We start from the raw sequence: 21789 nt of genomic DNA, 5'->3' as shown, positions 1-21789 counted from the left end.
TTCTAGCTCTGGGAACTTCCTCCCTTAGAGCAGGTCAAGGTCTTCCCTTGGCTTTGACCCTTTCCCAAGGACGGGGTGTCCCTGACCCTTCCGCCCTGCTTTTCAATGCTCCTCTCTTTAATGGGTTTCAGTCTCGCCAATTAAATTACCAGTCACCAAGGCAGCTGCTCAAGAGAAGCCTTTATTACCTATTCCCTGGCTCTGAGTTAATCCCTTTCAAGTGAGCAGCCACATTATCCAAGCAAGAGGCCCCATCCTCACATAAATGGTTAATTAAATCCTAGTCTGCAGGGTGCCAGCTGGCCACTTTCCCCTCTCAATAACCTCTTGCTAATAATGCTGGTGCTTAATGATGGGGCAGATATTAGAATAGAGGGCTGTGCCCTATAATGTATGGAATTAGCTTTATTAATATAGACCTTTTTTACACCAGTAGGAAGAAGATGGAGGGCTACACAAGTGAAAATACAAGACAGCCAGCTGAATTGGGCTTTCTCCACCCATTGCTTGAGTAAGCAGATGAGTTTTAACTTCTGTTTCTGGGAATTTATTTCCTGAGTTTCCCATCTGAAGTGTGTGTGTGTATGTGTGTGTGGAGTTATCAAGAGGGCAACTTCTGCTGCTCACAAAGTATAACCAAGCAATACTATGTCAGAGAAAACTCATATATGGGCTGGTTCACACATGCACATGATTTCTGTGTATGAATGTATGGATTGATTCCATTGAAACCCCATGTGTCTAAGGAAACACGAATGTTCTACCTGTTCAGTATTTGACGGCTTGTTCACACATGAAAGCCATCCATTAACCTTCTAGAACAGGGGTTCCTAAACTACTCCACACAATCACCTAATGGATCACTTGAAAATTGCTGGGACTCTGGAGGGACCACTTAATGGTTCTTCTGCCTTTTGTAGAAAATTTCAGTGCACTGTGCTAGATGCTGTATGATTTTTCAATTGAATTTTATTACATTACAATTTTGAATTCAAATTGTAATACAATGGATAAAAAATAAAAGATGCAACAAGATACACACACATATATATAATGCAATGGATACATGCAGGGCTGGATTTAGGTTTGATGAGGCCCTAAGCTACTGAAGATAATGGGGCCCTTTATATGTCCAGCTGTCCTTTGTCGATAACAAATTGTTGCTGTTTTTTGTGTTGAATATTTTAGGGAGCAGGCTAGCAGGCGGGGCCCATTACTTACATCATAGGAGCCTACACAACACAAAACACTGTTGCTGTATGTAGGTTTTATTTTATTTGTTTTTTATCTTATATATTTTTTCCCTTTACATTTTTTTGGGGGGCCCAAGAGAGTGGGGCCCTAAGCTATAGCTTGTTTAGCTTATACATAAATCTGGCACTGGATGCATGGAACAAGAAATTGAGGGAATTTACTGAGGGATTTGTGTGTGTAGGTAGGATTGGTTGCAAAAGGCAAGTCATCTGTTTAAGGGAGGGTTGGGAGGGAATAGGCTGACAAGGCTTGGGCTCAAAGCTTTCCACAGATGCCGCGATCTCCTTTATCGACCCAAATCCCTCATTTCCTGTTCTGCCCCTTTACCCTTTCTCCCCAAACCTCACCCTGCCTATTTACTCACAAGCAATCCCCCCCACCCCCGCCAAAACCAATGGTAGAAGTGCAGAAAGTTGCAGCCTCGGCTCGGCAGCTTCTTGCAAGCAAACCTCGCGGATCCGCAGCCTGGCTTTGACCTTACCTGGTGGCCTCGACGATGCCAGCCGTCCAGGATGGCTGTTGAAGGAAAACAAGAGACTTCTGCTTCAAACGGGGAGGGCGCGGAAGTATTTAAATGGAGGGGTGAGGGGCAAAGGAAACTTGGAAGGCATTAAGAGGGGCTCGGCAGCAGTTGAGGGAGGGTGGGAAAGGAAAAGCAGCCTGGACCAAGCAAGCGCTCGCCTGGCGCGCCGTGACTGGAAAAGACCCTTAGCACGCAGACGCAAACATGGAGGAGAAAGCGCGGGAAAGGCTGCCGGAAAGTAGCGTCCTTCTCGACGAGCTCGCCAGCTCCCTGCCTCTTGTGGCTATTGCAGCTGAAAGGCCCCGAAGGAGCCAAGGGGGGTTACACTAGTAGCAGCTGAGGAGGGAGGCCGGACGAGGAGCTCCCCTCTCCCGCCTCAACGAAGCCCAGGCTTCTTAGGAGGGAGCTGTTGCTGCTGCTCTTTGGAGGACCAACAGCAGCAGAAAGCTCGTGGACGACCACCGGTGGTCCAAGGAATTGGGGAACCTCTGCTGTAGAGATCAAGCCATGACTCGCAGTGCCGGATTTACGTATAAGCTAAACAAGCTATAGCTTAGGGCCCCACTCTCTTGGGGCCCCCCAAAGAATTTAAAGGGGGAAAAACCCTGTCTGTACATTTCCAAAATATAAGATTAAAAACAAATAAAATAAAACCTACCTACAGCAACAGTGTTTTGTGTTGTGTAGGCTCCTATGACGTAAGACATGGGCCCCGCCTGCTAGCCTGCTCCCTAAAATATCACTGGTTTGCTCATTTTTATATACAGTGGTACTTTGGTTCTCAAACTTATGTTATAGCAAGTTTCTAGGCAGTGGTGGCCAAACTTGGCCCTCCAGCTGTTTTGGGACTACAATTCCCATCATCCTTGACCACTGGTCCTGTTAGCTAGGGATGATGGGAGTTGTAGTCCAAAAACATCAGAGGGACGAGTTTGGCCACCATTGCCTTAGGTACTGAATGACTGCTCCACGGTACAAGTGACCTCATTGAGCATTTGAATTTCAAATATTCTGAATATTTCTACTTTTAGTTAAGTATTTTTATTTACTTACTTAACGGTGGGGCAGCGGTTACACCCATGCACACTTGTGTCTGTTCTCACACGCAGAAGTGCAGCATCTGTGGCAGAGGAGGGGGGACTTGCCACACTCCAGATGCCATTGGTTTCCAGCTCTCATCAGCCCAAGCCAATGTGGCCCCTGGTTGACTACTGCCACTGTGAGAACAGGATACTTAGCAAGATAGGCCTTTAGTCTCATCCAGCATGTCTCTACTTGCGTTCTTATTGTGATGGGAGTTTAAATCCAATGGCATCCAGAGGGCCACAGGTACCTCATCCCTGCTCTCTCTGACTTCTCCTCCATCTTTCCCCAAAATATAATGGCCTGCTTGGCCACAGTCATGACTGTCAGTGTAGTTACTCTCTGATTTCACAGCTGTCAAGATCTCAGGCTTGAACTGGAGGCATTTGACCCTTCAGAAGTTGGCTGACATCATTTTTCCTTTATCTCCAGCCACTAAAAACTTAACTACAAAGACATTAAAAATAAAGTTTTCCCACGCTCGAGTGATTCTGCACTACAAGCTGATACTGACATACAGTTACAGTTGCTTAGTAGTTATAGAGTACTCTCAGCAACAACTCCAGCTCACTTCTCTTTGGCAGTGGACCAAATGGATGTACTCATCCGGCCCTGTAGTTAACCACCAATCTCTAAAAGAAGACTCTCAGTGGTATGCACATTTTGTGCCTAAGGTGCATTGACTGAAGGATGCTCTCACACACTTTGATAAGGAGTTTTGTACATTGTTTGGTCAATACGTTCCTGTCTTCACAGGAACATATTGGAGCAGGGAACCACTGTACTATCACACTTGTAATGCCCCTTTTCGTAGAAGGGTCATCTAGACCCCCCCACAATGCAGGAATCTTTTGCCCAATGTGGGGCTTGAACCCGCAACACTGAGATCAAGAGTTTGCTGCTCTACCGCCTGAGCTATTTTGGTCAAGCTAAGTCTTTACCGGCCCCACACCTGACATTATGTATGATGTCAAGTGTAGGGGAAGTGGGCATGGCCGAATTGGGCCCACAGACTGAAGATTCCCCACTGCTGAGCTACATATGCAGTGAGCCATGCTAAAATATTTTGACCTTGTTCTCTTGATTTTGAATTCCATTAGCCTTGATCCTTATGTGACCATGTTGGGTCACCAGAATGGCATGGGTCCTTGCCCCATCAGCATTGCTACTTCCCTTTGGTACTTGACAAATGCTCTCCACCTCTTTTAACTGTGAGGGAAATGGATATTCACAGGACTGATAACAGAAGAGTGGTACTAGGAAACCATCCATGAAAAAATACAGATGGTGAATGCGTTTGTTGAAATTTCTCCACAACAGAAGTTGTAACCTTGAGGAAAGATACCTTTGATTCAATGCAATAACTTTACACTCTTTATGGTATATTGGAAATCCACCTGGAAATTATCTCATTAAAACATCAAGGTACTAAGCATGAGTGATAATAAAGTTGGTGGGTGTTGTCATTTCTCAGCTCTTTTAGATTTTTAATTGTGCAGGGAATTGAGATATGTTGGTTCTGGTGCCTTCTCTAAATATACCAGTCCATGAAAACAAAGCACACATTTGCTTGCAGAAAACAGAACAGATTTAAGGTCCTGTTCTGCTAGCTGTCATGGGGAATTAAGTAATGATCAATATGGATATATGGCTTGTTGCAAGCCATGCATATCCCAGAACTCTCCAAGCTATTGCTTCATATTCTCAGCAGACAACTGCCTTGGTTTGCTTAAAACTCAAGGCTGTATTTTTATTAGTTTTTCCACAGTCCTGAAAGAGACTGTGCAAGTATTGAAATTAGTTCAAAATTAAATTCATCTAGCCCAATGTCTCTGGTAGATGTGCTAAGGAAGGACATGGCAAGTGGTACAGCTCTGTTCAATCAAAGCTTTGAGAAAGCATAGAGAGGTTCAGGGGTGGACAGACATGAGTTGAGGGAATGGCTGATCTGCCTGTCATTAATACTATTAGTGGTATAAGTATACTGTCATGAGCTTGTTTGACCTTCTTTTGAATTAAGTTAGGCTGCCGACTCATATGGCATCAAACGACAGCCCAAAGATGCTTCTACCGTAATCATCAAACAACTTCATGGCTTGCTCCTTTGGGCTGACAGCTCCAACGGTTTGCAACCATTCCTGTTGAAGAGAGTGTACTCCACAAATCAACTGTTAAATCACGACAAGATCACTCTTGTAAGAAGGAGAGTAGAAACAACGAGCAAACAAAACAACCCCACAAACTGTATGATTTGCATTTTGATTCTTTATTAAAAGGACCCTATGTGCCAGGCTCAATTCTTTGTAAACCAGGCTTTGAAAACAATGTGCAAATAAAGGCATGGGGTGAAGGGGTTATAATGGAAATAGCTATATCCCTAGTACTTCCAGGAAAGAAGGTAACCCAGCTAGAGCATAATGCTCATATTTTCTTTTTTCCTCTCTCCCCCACCTGCTCAGCCACTGTTCCTGAGCTTGCTGTCTGCTCTATTCTGGCGAGTGGGAACCTGTAGCACTCCAGTGTTACTGGAGTACTCGAACTCCCATCATCCCCGATCACTGGGCCATACTGCCTGAGGCCGAAGGGGAGCTGTAGACCAACAACATTGGGAGGGCAACAGGACCCCCAGCCCTGCTCTAGCCCACAACTCGGTTGTGGTGGTTGGGGGAGATGGCCACCGCAGATCTTGGGGCTCAGTAGGCACTCTGTGTGTGTGTATGTGTGTGTGTGCATGTGTGAATTCTGCTAGGCCAAAAAGAAACAAACATAATTTCCCACCTGCCTCCCCCATAACCCTTGTGCTAAAATAGAATTCAAAAAGATAGCAAAACAAAGAGAGACAGGGAGAGGGATAGACAATCACTTTCAATGCATCACTTCCTCAACACTCCCCACTCTGTTCCCATTCCCTCTCCCCACCTTAAATGTTTGTGTGCTGTGAATAATAATAATAAAAAAAAACCTATATAAAAGGGGAATTGGGGACAAACTTTCCTTTTCTATGGAACTAAGGAGAAAGTTTAGTTTTGATACCAGGAGGAGGAGAGAAAACGCTGCAATGAGGCATCAGTTCAGCCTCTTGAGGTTGTCCATTCTAAAGCCAGAACCAAGGGGCTGTGCAGCATTTATATTATATCAAGTTTATCTCCTTTTCCCTGAACGCCCCCTCGAATTGCACTTAGATTGGATGGGGGCTTCCCCCTTGCCCTCTCCCTGTCCAATGAAGTGAATGGGGAAAAAGGGGAACTGAGAAGAAATCAGGGCGCTGAGAGACTATCCAACCATGTGGGATGGATTCTGCCTCGTGGCTTGGTTTGGCTGCAGGTGCTCAGCTCTCCGACAAAGCCAGGGGGAGAGCGCTTTCCACCGAGCTGATACGGACAGCATCTCTTTCCTGCCAAGTGACAATGCATTGATTCCTTTGAATTCTACAGCTTCCACCCAAGGATTCTCAAACGTACTCTCCTATCCTCAAACCAAAATGCATAAAAAGAAACCACACTGTCTCTGGTCAGCGCTTTTCAGCTCGGCTAACTTCTGTTCCAGAGGTGAGTGGAACAGCAAAGTGGAGGCAAAGCTGGTCTGAACATAGGTGGTGGTCGCCCAGCCTAATCCTCTATAGTCCATTCAAGATAGCTTCAGAAACTGGGATTCCTCTTCGGCATTTGTTGCCGCTCCCCCAAAGAACCATCATGACATCGCAGTGGGTGGGTCTTCTTGAGTCTGCCTCTCTCTCATTGGCCAGTTGCTAGTTACTGAGAACATGTTCCTATGGACAGCACGCTACTAGGTGCTGCCACTGAGCTCCTTGGAGCACTGGCTGCAGCAGTCCAAGTGGCTCATATTTACAGCTTGTGGAGCCCTAACCCGTTCCCCTCCGAGCTTTGGTTGGTGAACAAAAATCAAAAATCAAAATCAAACCCAGAGAGACTATTCTGAAAAACATCAATTCCCTACTTCTTTGCCTGCCTAGAACGTTGATCTGCAAGAAGGTGGTCTGCAACACCAAACATTGTCTTAGCTTTGGGGCTCCCAATCTTTTACCCTGTTGCCTTTCTTCCTTCAACTCTAGGCCTGAAAGCAGGCACATCTCCTGTCCTGCTCCAGGTGTATGTTTGCAAACAGGTAGTTCCTTTGAAGAGCACTGTGCAATACTAGAAGCAGCAGCAGTCAATGATTCCAAACTCAACTATGACTGATTGTCTCCCACATGATCTTCTCATTGCCTCTGAAAATAATAATAATTCTGGACCCGAAATGTTCTTCATTATTGTTATTATTATTATTATTATATCCATTATTTTGTTCTTCTTTATCCATATTTTCTTCTCTTTTTTCTTCTCTCTTTTAGAAATGTCAAACAAAAGAAGAAAACCCAGCAATAGGGGCTCTGGACCCTGGGGCAAGGCTACTGGGGGGTCGGTAAAGGGTGCTCTGCTGGCTGGGAGGGTTGACTGGGGTTTGTGGGGTTGGAGTCCTACTGGGTTTGGGTCGGAAGAGGCTGCCCTGTTGGGTGCTGGTGCTGTTGGACATTGGGCAGTGGTCAGGGTCTCCGGAGTCACTCTCTGTATAACTGTAGGCCTGAGCCCGGGAGATGCCCTTTTGCTGGCGCCTCCATGAGTTGTAATAAGTTGGGTCGCTGATATAATGGTTGACAAAAGAATGGGCTTTCTGTTGGTTCTGATCCACTTCGTACTCACTGTCACTTCCCTGTGGAGGGAAAGGGAAAGAGAAGAGGAGCATTAGAAGAGATCCGCCGGATTAGACCCAAGGGAATGGTTACCAGATTTTTTTCAATGAAACCGGGGACACTTTTTTATTTATTTTTTGAAGCTGGGTAGCAACAGGGAGTCAGTAGTGGGGATGGTGAGGCAAAAGACCCTGGGCCCAAGCACACATGCATATTGTATAAAGGTGCAAAGCCCTTCTTTCACACCCTGTGAAACATAAATGTGCAGAGTTTTAAAAAATCTGGGCAATGGTGCACCGCCCACCCATGACTCCCAATCCTTCCCTGATCTCCTGCCCCCTTTCCCTTTTGTTTTGACAGACTGGGGGAGGCTTGGGAGCCGTGGGTGGCCGTTGCCCATGAGGGACGCAAGGCGCGCCCTTTCTCTGCCAGGCAAGGTGCAAAACCCTTCTTTCTTGTGAAACATAAATGCGCCGAGTTTTTTAAAAACTGGGCAACGGCCGGCCGCCCTCAACTCCCGAGCCTCGCTCAATCAGTCAAAACAAAGGGGGAAGGGGGCAGGAGATCTGTAGTGCCAGACGTCCCCAGTTCCCCTTTGGCAGTGGAACAAACCACATCATATGGGGACTTCCAGTGAGGAAAAATGGCGGATGCCACAGCAGCGAGCAGCTCCTGAAGCCAGCCAGAGCCAACTGCAGTACCAGGCTGGCTCCGGGCTGCTGAGGCTGCCGTTGCCATGTTTCCAGGGGACAGATTTGCAAATCTGGGGACATTCTGGAGACGGAATTTGTCTGGGGACAGATTTGCAAATCCGGGAACATCTGGTAACCCTACCCAAGGGCCCATCTACATAGACTAGCAACTTGTTTTCCCAGTGGGAAGCCTCACAGTATTTTAGTGGATTATGATATATATGGAAGATTTCTAGTTCCATAAGCAAACACAGCCAGAGAAGATGGTTACCTGATGCAATCCACTCTCTCTCCTCAGCATTTTTTTGGTCTCAAACAGCAGGGATTCATCAACACTATGATTATTACTAATATTATTATCATTAGTAGCAGTATGCCGCCCTATACCCGGTGCTGTGCATGAAAGGCACAGTTGTTTCCTTTTTTGTTATATTAGCCGCAACATTACCTTAATGGGGAATGAAAAGGGAAATATGAGAGACAGACTTTCCTTCTAATGAGGGGCAGCTCCTTTTAAATTAGATTGCCAGTATACTTCCCTCAACATATCTAAAAGTTATTGACAATTAAATTTAGGAAAGATGAAATTCATCTTGTTTTAACTGATTATAGGGCTGCGTGCGATTAATTTGCAAACAGTTTTGATTAAGCTGACTATCCTAAATGAACACATTGCGTTCTGTCATTTGGTTACAGTACTAAGAGGAAACTGCTTTTTTTGCTTTCTGCATTCTCTTTCCCAGAAATGAGGGGGATATAATCATTGTTCCATGTTTTGGGATTATCTGCAATATAAACAGGCTGTGGATCAATGTGAGGACAGCGGAAAAAGTGGGGAGGAGTGGAAGAGATGAGAGAAGCAGGAACAGTAAGGAAGAACTGGCCCAGCAAAAAGGGCAATCTCTAGCTTATTTCTTTTAACAGGAGATAAGTAATGATGCAAATCAATTTAGGAGAGCATCATGGCAGCCGTATTCTTTACAGCAGGCACCCCCAAACTCAGCCCTTTGGGACTACAATTCCCATCATCCCTGACCACTGGTCCTGTTAACTAGGGATGATGGGAGTTGTAGTTCCAAAACAGCTGGAGGGCCGAGTTTGGGGATGCCAACATCTGGAAGGTTTGCCACCTGTGATACATACGGTAACTCTACTGCCAGTCTTAGAGGCTGAAATGAGCCAAATCACGAGGATAACCTGCAGTTAGTTTCTTGGTTCTCTCTTCATCCTCATGCTCCACTTTTAAGACTTCCTTTACACAGCATTTACAGCTCACATCACTCAATATAATGGGAAAGTTTCATCATTAAAAATAAATAAATGAGAGGTTTACATGCCCTTTGCTTGACAATTTAAGATTTCAGGAATTCCTGAAATTATGGTGGGCTTTAAAATCCCTAGTGCAGCAACTCAAGCCACTATAGCAACACGTTCTTTTTCTACTTCCAAAAGTAATCGGCCAGTAACCAAGTATTCCATCTATGGGAACATCTGGTTAAAAAAAAATTGTAGAGGGAAGGAGGTGGGGCGGGGACTGGCCAGGACAGGGCAGACTTGGCTCATTTTCCTCCCTTCAACTTTCCCTCTGCTCTCCCTAATTGAATTCAGCTTCTCCATTTGCAGAAGCACAATAGAGACCATTCATGAGAATCCACAGCCAAGCCAGGGAAGAGATCAAGTGGCACCTTTCAGCTCAGTTCAGCTCTTAGCCGTTCCTCAGAAGTACTCATTCCACCGGTTCAAGGGGTGGTGGTGGAGGAAGGGGGGACCCACGAGGTGGAGGAAGTTGCTGAGAGAAAGAAGGGGGCTCCACTAGGCCCATGTGAGGGAAACGAAAGCTGTGTGCTACACATCTCCAAAGTGGGGGGACGGCAGAAGAAGTATGATGGGTCATTGTTTCAGAGACAGGAAGGGTACAATATAAAGCAGCAAGGCCAGATGCATACACAGAAAGGATGAAAACTAGGTCTCTGAGCATATCTAGGCCTCAGATGCCCCACCTCTCTACTCTTTTACATGTTCTGGAAACCCAAGTTTCATATATGCTTAACTTTAGGATCACACTTGGACAAAATAGGTGAATTCCAATTCACAGTCACCTTGTATATCAGGCAGGGATGGTGAACTCCAGATGTTCCTGGCCTACAACTCCCATAATCTCATTATTCGCATGCCGGCTGAGGCAGATGGGAGGTAGAGTACCAACATCTGGAAGGTTTGCCACCTGTGATACAGTGGGATGCTCTGGGAAACCCAGATATCCCAGGGCCTCATTGACTACCCCCTCCAACACCATGCAGCATTTGCAATACCACAGAATGCCAGGATCTTCATTCACATCAACTCTGGATTAAAAGGCGACTCTTGTTTTTTGGGAAACAGCCCGATTTTAAAGCAGCTCCTCCAGGCCCCCCTGAATCTTTCGTTACGACTGCTGGAAGAGCTGCCTGCGAGTCCAGCTACAAATCTCAGATATTAATGAAATCCTTTGCTGGGCTGGACATATGGTACATGGCAGCATTGTGGAAATCCGAGTGCCCGGCATGACAGCTCTGAGGAGCAACCGTTTGCAGTGGCTGCTGACAGAGCTACAGAACACCCAGCTGTTCTGCAGCCTTCTGTTGGGCGCTGGCTGGGTACAAACCATGCCTCATGCCCTCTTATGTCAGGGGCCTATGATCAGTCCTGGAGAAATTTGCACCTAGCTGTATTAGCGACATGGACACATCGCCATGGCAGCAATTCCTCCGCCTGCCTAATTGCACCAAGGGTGCCCCGGCCACTTGGCCAGGCTTCTGTTTCTAAGGAGAGGACAAAGGAGCCATTTTGTTATAGCCTGGCAGGGTTGCCAACTCCTGTCAGCCTCAGAACTGCTAGTGCCTGTTGCTATTGGCAACAGGGCAAGGGGAAGAAAGGCCTGGCTGCAACAAGCTGAATGTGTCCCAGTCCTGACTTTTGGGGGGCAGATGTCTGCCTGCTTCTCCCTTACTAGCACCCGGCTGGTGCCTCTGATCACCACCTCATTCTCCAGAAGGAGGTAGAGGGATCAGACACCAGATTTGCCTCAGGCGGGTTGGCTGTGTAGTAAGTTGAATCAACCAGGACTGAGGACATGGGTAGTTTCTTTGCTCAGAGAATTCACTCTGCAATTTGTCAAGGGGGGACGTACAGTGGTACCTCGGGTTAAGTACTTAATTCATTCCGGAGGTCCGTTCTTAACCTGAAACTGTTCTTAAACTGAAGCACCACATTAGATAATGGGACCTCCTGCTGCCGCCGCGCCGCCTGAGCACAATTTCTGTTCTCATCCTGAAGCAAAGTTCTTAACCCGAGGTACTACAGTGGTACCTCGGGTTACATACGCTTCAGGTTACAGACGCTTCAGGTTACAGACTCCGCTAACCCAGAAATATTACCTCAGGTTAAGAACTTTGCTTCAGGATGAGAACAGAAATTGTGCTCCGGCAGCACGGCAGCAGCAGGAGGCCCCATTAGCTAAAGTGGTGCTTCAGGTTAAGAACAGTTTCAGGTTAAGTATGGACCTCCGGAACGAATTAAGTACTTAACCCGAGGTACCACTGTATTTCTGGGTTAGCGGAGTCTGTAACCTGAAGCGTATGTAACCTGAAGCGTATGTAACCCGAGGTACCACTGTATTTTCCTTCCTGCTTTGCAAAACTCCTCCATTACTCACAGTCACAAACTTGAAGAGAAGAGGGTAAGCAGAGCACATTGGTAAAGGCCTAGGCAATGTGGAAACAGCAGGCTTTAAAAAACAAGCAAAACCTTTTTAATAGGGTGCTCCTACTTCACCCCACTGACAGGACAACAACCCCCCCATTTAAATCTCAAGATAGGAGCCTGACTTGCATTTGTTTGTGGCCCATAAATTCTTTTAACAGCCCTCTCTGCCCCCCCATGTCCCTTTCCCACCCACCTCCGTCACTGTCATAGAGAAATAAATGGCATCTTTTAATTTGGATTTGGTATCACCACCACACACACAAGTGTGGCAGCTGCCAGCTCTTGAAATGGGAAACTCTAATATCTGTACAAGGCCTGGGGTGGAGCCCTGTGGTTGGGAAATAACTGTGGTGGATCCCAGCCCAACAGCTATCAAGTTTGCAAAAACAAGGAAGGAGAAGAAAACCACCCTTGCCACTTGTTTTTCTGATGACTGGCTCCAGAAAAAGAAAAGGCTGGTTTTTGTTGGTCCATTGTAGATCCTAGTGTGCACAGGCCCCACTCTAGCAAATTTTCTGTGTTCTTTCATTTTAGATAGATATCCACCACCTTCTGCCACCTAGCTTTCTGAGAACTCATTTCTCCCCCACCCCCGGCCTCTTTACCCCCATTTTTCTGATAAGCTGTTTCTGATCCTGGAACCCCTGGTACTTCTAGCAGCAAACGTAATCAGAATCTTGTAATTTCTGACAGCTCCGTGAAGTGAAAGATCTTGTACAGAGGCCTCCTATGGACAAAGTGACCCGACAATGTCGTTTTGTCACATGGCAGCATCTCTTGTGCTATGCACACTTCTTGCAAAGCCCATGTTTTCTCAGTGATTCTGGCTCTGTGTTCACCATATATTTAAAGTGCATTCTAAGCATACAATTTCCCCAAATAATCCTGGGAGCAGTAGTTTGTTAAGGAGGCTGGGGAACTGTAGATCTCTGAGGGGGTTAACTACAGTTTCGTAGGATTCTTTGGGGTAAGCCATGTGCTTTAAATGTATGACATACGCATACAGGAAGTTGGAGCCCTTCTAAACCTCTCACCATTCCAAGAAGTCTTGGTCTATGCTGGAGGGGCTCCATACCTGTCTGACACTGTATTGTTTTTAATATTCGGTTGGAAGACGCCCAGAGTGCTGGGGAAACCCAGCCAGATGGGTGGGGTATAAATAAATTATTATTATTATTATTATTATTATTATTATTATTATTATTATTATCTCTGCAGCTGCAATCCCTCAACAAACTTAGTACTCCTCAATCTAGTTCAACCAAAAATGTCTCCACTGCCAGCCTTTCCATTTGGCTCACCTGCGAGTCAGAGATTTCCGAGGGCTTCTCCGTGAGGCTGCTGCTCTCCGCTGGGATGAGGTCGTTGTATTTGGTGACGTCCTCATCCGAGTAGTGCAGGGAGCCGGGGCTGGGTCTTGGCGGGGACCTCGGGAGAGACATGGAAGCTCTGAGATTCCGTTCAGAAAGGGAAAGTGTTTAGTGCAGGAGAGCAGAACTGCCCTTCCCAAATTCGGTCCCTCTCCCCGCACCAAATCCTTTCTGCGACTATACGGGCACAGCCTCTGGTACCTTGTGTAGATTCCGTTCTTCCTGCAGAAGGAATTTTTCACGGACAGTCGCCGGTTGTTCAGCTCCAGAGCAGGAAAGCTGCTCTCGTCCAGGCTAACCATCTCACCGTGGCCAAGGGCATTTGACTTGGAGTTGCTCCCTAGGGGTGAGGGGGAAGCCAAGGGGACAGAAGACGTCATCATCTTAGGATTCCTTAGCGGCTAAGAGACAGCGGCCAAATTCTTGCCCCAATGAGAACAAAGCTCAATGGCTTGTTTCAAGCCTTCCTGACTTTATTTAAGGGGTGCCATCCGAGGATTTAAAAATGATGGCGTGGAAACAAAAAGGGGGCACAAAAATCCTTTGGGTGAATAAGTGGTGTGGAGTGCCCAGCTTCCACCTCTATAAACTGCTAGGTACAGCCTTTTGAGGCTATGCCAAGTACATCAAAGGGACAGATCATTAGGTGTTCCTGTAAGGGTAATTTTAGGGGAGCAAAGCTTACTCTCCCACATTGTGTACACACACACACACACACACACACACACACACACACACACTTTAAGCACATCTTGTACTGTACCTCTGGGAAAATCCACATACTGTTCCTTGACTATCTTCCTCTTTGAGATCTTCCGTGGGAACAGTACAGGAGCTAAAGTGAGTTAAGAATTTGCTTGAACTGAAGAAGCAGTTCATATGCTCTTGGTTTCAAGCACTGAGAAGAGCTTTCTAAGAAGTTAGTTGCAGAGAGGCTGCAGAGCAGAGGGGAAGCACCCTCTGGGCCTTGGCCTTTGGCCAGGAGACCAAGGGCTGCTGGGTGGCTTCCCTTCCTGCCTCCCTGGAAGAACATCATGGAAACAGGAATCCATGGCTCCATCCACCAGCCAGAGAAGGAGCCTCTAGCAAGAGCTTGCTACATCCCTCCCTGCCAGAATGAACACATATAAGAACTTTGTAGCCAAGAACTTGTGCCTGTGTTTGTTTTACCCCTCCTCCCTCCTCAATCGCCTTTCCTTTCCTGAGCTTGAGTGCAGGGAGCATCTTACTGTAAGCTGATGTGACAGAATTTTTCAGCTGAAGAGCAGGGTTAAAATAAAGAAATAAATGCATTCTTCCCACCCAAGTAAAAGTCATTTTATGCCTTTGCCGCACACCCTCCCTGTCCTCTCTGAAGGCCTCTGGGGTGGGACCATAGGTGGGGAGAGATCATAGCTCAGTGGAAAAGCTTATGCTTTGCATGCATAAGTTCCCAGATTCAAGTCCTGGCAACTCCTGACAACAAAAGCTCCAGCCTGAGACCTCAGAGAGCCCCTGCCAGTCAAGAGTAGATGATATTTTGGACACATGGTCCAGTGTGTTAAAAAATGACTTTGTATATCTCTAAGGCTGTAGATTAAGGGCCAATTCAAAACATCAGTTTTTCTACATAGTGCTTCAAGGTTGTGTGTGGGGGGGGAGCAGGGGACCCCTTGTGAGCACCATATTGCATGAAAATGGTTTTTGCCACATGCAGATGTGTTTGAAAACTGCTACACGCGTGATGACACAGAAGCTTCTTTCCCTGCAGCTGTGTGCACCCATACAAGGAAAGTGACTTGCAAACAATCGTTGCAAGCCATTGTTCCCAAAGATGCCACCCCACACAAACTCACTTCTCCCATCCATTTCGCTTATTTAAGAGGAAAGCTCAGATTTTCCTCACAATTAGAGCAAAGCAAACACAGTCGCGTTCCCTTGCCCTGGTGACCTCTGCAGTTGCCTGTGGCGGTGGCTGGGACACGAAACCATTTATTTTAAGTGTCAGCTTGGAGTGGCGTCAACAAGGTCACTGACTCCACACCCCACCCCACCCCCAACATACCACATGCAGGCACTAGAGAGGGGATTCTTAGGGTAAATCCCAGTCAGCTGAAGAACCCTTAAAGCTAGGTTTTGCATTTAAGATTCCCTCACCCTGCTCAAGTGATGGAGGGAGCTGGTACAATTTTAATTGGGTAATGGGAATTCAGGAGTCTTAGCTTAGATTGGGGTAGTTGGTGATGTGATGCCCTCCAGATGTTGTTGGACTCTAGTTCTCATAATCCCTGGGCTTTGGTCATGCCAGCTGGGTTAGTGACCAGGTCATGGAAGGAGAACAAAAGAATATAACATCCAATAAGAGGTGGTGGAAATTCTCATGGGTGGGCCATTGGCTTGGGGAAGAGGTTTGTAGCTAGGATGCTGCAGGCAGGAGTATCATCTCCTGGTTGGAGCTAAGAAGGCAGCAAGGAGCAAATCTAAGGATGTTGGACCAGTAGAATGTACAGTGTCGCTTCCTGCCACCTATTCACTATTGTGCTCCACATGGGATACAGCTATTGAAATCTCTCCACCGTGTTTGTATTCAATACTCTCAAAGGAAGGAGCCTTAATTAGAGGGAAAGGACGCCTCAATACGAAGTTGTCAGCACCCACCTGAGTCTGACTTCTTGGCATACTTCTTGCTCTGCCCTCGGATGATGAGGACAAAGACCAGCAGGAGGATGAAGATGAGTCCCACCAGAGCAATGACCACCAGGAACCACCACTCCTCATAGAAAGGATTGGCTTTCTGGGCTGCAAGACAGCAGGCAGCACGGAGCAATCAGACACCCTTTCCCTGAAAGGCCACCCACCCACATTGTTTCCTATAGCCTCTGCTCAGGGCTTAGTGACCCTGACCTGAGGGAGTGTTCGACTTTCACCTTTGTTACCTGAAACCGATGGGGAGGGAGAGCTGGGTGTCCCATAGCCGTAGTCATTGACAGCAATGACCCTGAAGTCGTAGCTGACACCTTGCTTCAATATGTCCATGCTGAAGGTGTATGAGGTCACTTCCTTGGGAATGTCTTTGATGAGAATGTCCCAGAGCCCCTCATCTAGAAGAGAGAGAGAAAAAAAACCAAGTGAATTTGCAACAGGAAATGCATGTGTGTGTCTATGCACCTATAAACTCATTGCAAACACACACACACACACACACACACACAATGCAAGCATGGGGAAATAATTCATAACCACTGCCCTGGGAAGTGAATGAGGGGACCTATAATGCTGAATATATACCGAAAACCCTTGTTTCCTCTCCCTAAAAATGACAATAATTGATACAACCTATTTCCAGACATTTGCAAAGTTCACATAATTATTTGCTATGTTAGCATGATGTACATGCCAGTGATCCTTAATTTTTTATACGTTTGAATAAAGAATGGTCAAATGAAGCTCAAGCTGCTCATACAAAATGTATTTGCAGACATTTGACTGCATGTATAAGGTTATTAAGTAACGCAGAAGAAACTCCAGCTCTGAAGAGACTGACTGACGGAAGAAGGGGTTCTGAAAATGTCCTTGTTCTTTAAAAGGTATGCCGGGTACATAACTGTCCAGGAAGCTTCGGCTTTAATTAGTTCTACATATCTGATGATGGAGCCAACCCAGAAGGTGGGCTAAATTGACTCTTGAGACATTATAATCCCTAAGGCTCTCTGATTCAGAGAGGAGTGGCAAAGACATATTGCTGAACAGTATGCTCAAGACAGCAGCAGGTCACAGTGGTGGAGGACTCTTGGGTAGACCTGAAGCCCGTGTAGTCCTAAAGGAAAGACCAGCCTTGTCAGTAATAGCATTAACATCATTGAATGAGCGAAAATATTTTTGGAACCTTTAATTTAGGGGTGTGTCACAAAATACCTTGCATTTGTGGCACACCATGGTAATTTGGCAGAAATAGGCAGCCCCCTTTCAGCATCAAAATCACACGTAGACCAAGGCTATATTGTCGGCGTCCAAGCTGGCAAAGGACAGGTGAAGACAGAGCAATCTCTACATGCCCCATGACTCTTAGAAGAACAATGGGAGAAGCCCACAGGAAGGCTAACAGAGGGGTTATGAGGTTTTTCTGTGCACACTGTGGCCAAATAAAATGTCCTTACTTGCTTCACACGACTGTGGGCTCCTTGGGTTGATCTGAATTACTACAGACACTCTCAATCTGACCCACCATCCCCGCCCCGGAAATGCCATTGTGAGTCACTGCCTCCCTCCTCAAGGCAGGAGATTCTGCTCCTGCACTGTCTGAACCAGGAGTAGCTTGATTGACCCTGTTAACATTCGCTGGTGCAGAATGGTCTTTCCTAAAGGCAGAGGGTGACTTGGAGGAGACTAGGTCAGGTTGGTAATTCATCCAAAGAGATAATGGGCGGCCTCCTCAGTGGGTGGGTACTTTGGGTTCGCAGAACATTTATTTCTCATGGCACATTTAACAGCTCTTTTGTACCACATTAGCATACTGTACTCAGCATGCAGTTTGGCAATTACTTAATTAGGACGTCTCTGGGTCCTAACACCGTTGGATGTAGCCTAATAGCTACAAGGGACTGGATAGCCAAGCTCTCACATCCCAGTGTGCAAACCTCAGGTGAGTCGGGTCTCCCAACTGTATGTGTCCATTTCCTCGCTTGTCCAAGAGCGGATTACAACCTGCTTCGCTCAATGCAGGCAGATTGCTTGCTTCTAACGTGTAAGCTCCTTTAGGGATTGACTCAAGGGGGAGAGTCTCCATCCCCAAGAGGAAGCTTGTGGCTCATGAAACATTCTGCCTGCTCCCGTCTCCCTCTGGGGAATGGAGAGGATGATTGATGGACCTGCAGCCCAAGAGCAGGGCAGATGCAAGGGGATAAATCACTCCAGTGCTTTGAAATGGACTCTGGCTTGCTTTTTAATGAGGCTGCTGTGAGTAAAAGCGAGAGAGGACAGGGAAGAGCAGATGGCGTGGCACGGGGCCTGTTAATTGCCACGAAGGCTCGTGCTGAAAGACTCGTGCTCCTACCCTGCAGTGCTCTTTGAGTTCTACCTCGCTAGGTGACATCCATTCCAGGCACCGTCAGATGCGGCCAGGACAGGTGAATGTCTTATGGGTGCTAAATCAACTGGCAGGCAGGTGCCCTGCATTTCTTGGCTGTACTCATGCAGGAAACACCAGTTATGGTCTCTGAAGGCAGGCAGTTCTTACTCTCACAATGCCCCAGTGCAACACTTTCCCCTCTGCACCACGGCACCTCCCTTCCCTTTCCAAGCTACAACTGGATCAGCCATAGCTGTCAATGTTTCCCTTTTTTAAAGGGAAATTCCCTTATTCCTAATAGGATTCCTTGCAAGAAAAGGGAAAAGTTGACAGCTATGGGATCAGCCTACAATATATGCCAGAATAATAAAGAGAAAATGGGTGGCATTCAACTAAAGCTTACTCAGAGAAGACCCAGTGAAATCAATGGACCTAACTTAGTCATGGTCATTAGTTTCAATGGGTCTGCACTGAATAAGACTTAGTTGGATACCACCTGATGCCTCTGAACATTTGCAGAGCGCAGTTACCAGTGGGTAAGCACAACCTCTTGGTTATCTGGGACCAGGAGAGAGAACTTGCATAACAGAAGCGCTGACTTTCGGGCAGGCTGATGCTTTGGGCACATCTTGGTTTGGAAACTAAGCCTCGTCTTTTGGGATCATGATCCCAAAAGGCCCACAGGACAGAAGCAACTTTAGGACTGCTAATGGCTGAGTCAGCCAAGGGGGATGTGGACTGAGCGCAGAGCTGGTACCTGAAGGACGCGCCTCAATCACGTATCTGGTGATAGGACCTTTCCCAGGGTCACCGCTTGACCAGTGGATTGTGATAGCCGAGCCGTACCTGGAGATGAAGGGCTCACCTGGAGGACCTGGAGCACCTGGGAACCAAGAAAGACATTTTCAGTACACAAAATGGGCTGCGAGACTGTGGAGCAAGTAACCAAGGAATCATTTCTTTCCTTTTTTCCTGCTAAATACAAGCCCTAGGCAAGAAAAACTGCTAATCACATCTAACCATGTCTATTCCTCAAAGGGTGGGTTTGTAGATGCTTTCAACAGAGGTCCAGTTTGTTGATTCCATGTGGCTTTAAATAGTACATCACTTTTTTGGGGGTACATCATTAGTACGTCACCCATCAACCAGGACAGTTGCTCCCTAGAGAAACTCAAGAGTTCAATTCACAATACTGTGCAAGATCTATATATAAGTATATGAAGTGGCAGATAAAGAAGGTTTTTCCTGGCCCCCCCACCCCGCTCTTAGTGTACCTTCTCCTGGCCCAGTGGTGATGTTGGCTTCTACTTCCGGTCCGTAGGTAAAAGTCTTGGCTCGGATTCGGAACCGGTAAGTGACTCCTTCTGCTAGATCTTTGACTTTCAACCATAGGGGACTGTTTCCCTTCACATCCACTGTTACAATCTTGCTCACACCTGCAGGGGAGAGAGGCAGAATTTAGGGATTAGGCACGCAACCCCATCAATGGCCACCTGCAGCCACAGAACTTTCCCTGCAGCTAAGTTGCTGCAATTTATCAAATCCAAACTCTCTTAGGCTTAGTTCCTAGTTTCTTACAGTTTACATTATTGCTTATTCCTTCCAGCACAGATAAATACCTTAATATGCTGGGTATTTTATATGGGTCTATGTTGCTGTTTTTACAGGATAAGGAATGGCACCTAATACCATGGAATGGTTTCATTGCATTTATTAATACTAGATCCTTATGTTAGAGGCACTTCAGATGCATGGTTGGATGTGGAATTTGGTCAGTTAATAATGTTTCAGCATTAACTGTGATTATGTTCTGACATTAGTAGTGTGTGGGATTGTGAAACCAACCATTCCTTTATATTAGTTGGATATTCTTTGCGAAAACTTGTGGCCTAGTTATTCATTTGTTTTTGTTGATCAGAAAATTATATATATGGAACAGCATATGACCTTATGGGGCAGTACAAGACAGGATGGCCATTTGAGCCTGGGACCTATTTTTCTAATTATTATTATTTTAAATAATACTTTTTTTTTCAGGAAAGGGAAGTAGTAGAAAAATGGTGATACCAGAAAGCTCATTTTTAAGCAAGAGGGGAATAGAACATATGCTTGAATATTATCACTGAATTTCACACTGGAATATTGAATACACAGTGCTTGATAAACACACATTCCGGAAACCGTTTTTTTAGCACTGGCAATCCAAGAATCAAAAAAAGGCATTTGAGCATGTGCAGAATGCCTTTCCATTACTACTGAGTATGCACAGCTGACCTACACGTCTCAGATTAGGAAACAGAATTTGAAGATAAAACAGGTGTGGGGTTACAGTTAGTTTTTGGAAATTAAGTTCTAATGGTCACGATTCGTTGTACTGTCTGTTCACAAAATAAAAAAAAAACACTTTCCCCCTATACTGCTGTGGCAACCCAAAAATAAAAATGGTATTGAGCTGTGAATAGATGTCTAGGCTAAACACGGCAGTTTTTTATTTATTCTATGGCTACATGCCACTACCTGCTCCGTTTGAAGCAATGCCAACAAAAGCCCTAGAATAAATGGCATATGAGTTGCATTGTATTGGGAAAAGGGTTCGCAAGAAGATTGCTATTAAATTCAAATACCTTGAGACACTGGACTTCTCACATATTCCCAGATAAAAACTGTCACATGATTCGAAACATGAGACAGACTTGTTTTTATCAGTCTTGCTTGTTTTAATTGATTCACTACTTCAAACACACAACTGACTCACTAATTCATGCACATTCATAAACCTTCACATGCACACACACACCGCCCTGTTCTCAAAGCCCCTCACCATCCACAGGCATGCAAGGTTCATAGATGAGTCGGTAGCCCTCCAGGATTCCATTAGGGAAAATTGGTGGCTCCCAGGAGACATTCACGGAGGTGGTGGTGAGCTCACTAAATTTGATGGAGCCTGGTGAGCTGGGGGCTGCGAGGAAAGAAAAGGAAGGAGTTAGAAGTTATGGGCGACGTTAGGCTTTCCTGTCAACAACATGGCCTCGTGGATGGAGGTGGTCTAACTACCCACCACTAATCTCCAAAAGGAAGGACAATCCATTGAAAGAAATTCTATCAGTCCTTGAATACGGGTGACCTTTTGCACAGCCAGTGAAGGAAAACAAGACAGAACAATGGCAGGATGGGAAGCAGAGATATCTGGTCTAAGAGCAGCTGGGGAAGGGGACAACATGGGTTAAGTACTTAAAAACCCAGAAGAGGAGACGGTAACCCCCACTCAACTGAGAATTTACTGGAGGGTCATGGGCCAGTGATGGTGGCTCTTCATCACATCTGTCAAACGGGAATAAACCAGGGCCAAAACAGATGTTGAAAGGGAAACACGGAGAGCCCAACAT

The 21789-nt window shown here is 46.1% G+C and overlaps 2 protein-coding genes across 12 annotated transcripts in view; both read right to left on the bottom strand.

Moving 5' to 3' along the window:
* The window catches only part of CDC42EP4 (CDC42 effector protein 4), a 44983-nt gene extending 42859 nt beyond the window's left edge, over nt 1-2124 (bottom strand). The window contains exon 1 of the mRNA XM_083598937.1: nt 1736-2124. The gene's annotated coding sequence lies outside the window, so the exon portion shown is untranslated. The remainder of the gene's footprint in view (nt 1-1735) is intronic.
* A 2983-nt stretch (nt 2125-5107) lies between these two features.
* Nucleotides 5108-21789, bottom strand: part of SDK2 (sidekick cell adhesion molecule 2) — a 363930-nt gene continuing 347248 nt past the window's right edge. For 4 of the 11 annotated variants that reach the window (XM_083598508.1, XM_083598513.1, XM_083598511.1 and 1 more), the window contains 9 exons: nt 21225-21362; nt 19678-19839; nt 19161-19286; nt 16272-16436; nt 15994-16134; nt 14120-14191; nt 13558-13696; nt 13288-13435; nt 5108-7570 (listed from right to left, as the gene is read on the bottom strand). In XM_083598508.1, coding sequence (XP_083454634.1) covers nt 7217-7570; nt 13288-13435; nt 13558-13696; nt 14120-14191; nt 15994-16134; nt 16272-16436; nt 19161-19286; nt 19678-19839; nt 21225-21362 — 1445 coding nt within the window. In that variant the 3' untranslated portion in view covers nt 5108-7216. The remainder of the gene's footprint in view (nt 7571-13287; nt 13436-13557; nt 13697-14119; nt 14192-15993; nt 16135-16271; nt 16437-19160; nt 19287-19677; nt 19840-21224; nt 21363-21789) is intronic. The other 7 variants (XM_083598517.1, XM_083598509.1, XM_083598518.1 and 4 more) reach the window with 3 other exon arrangements.

The sequence above is a fragment of the Podarcis filfolensis genome, assembly GCF_964270895.1.
Source record: "Podarcis filfolensis genome assembly, chromosome: 2".
Classification (NCBI taxonomy): domain Eukaryota; kingdom Metazoa; phylum Chordata; class Lepidosauria; order Squamata; family Lacertidae; genus Podarcis; species Podarcis filfolensis.
This window is presented reverse-complemented; position numbering and strand designations above follow the sequence as displayed.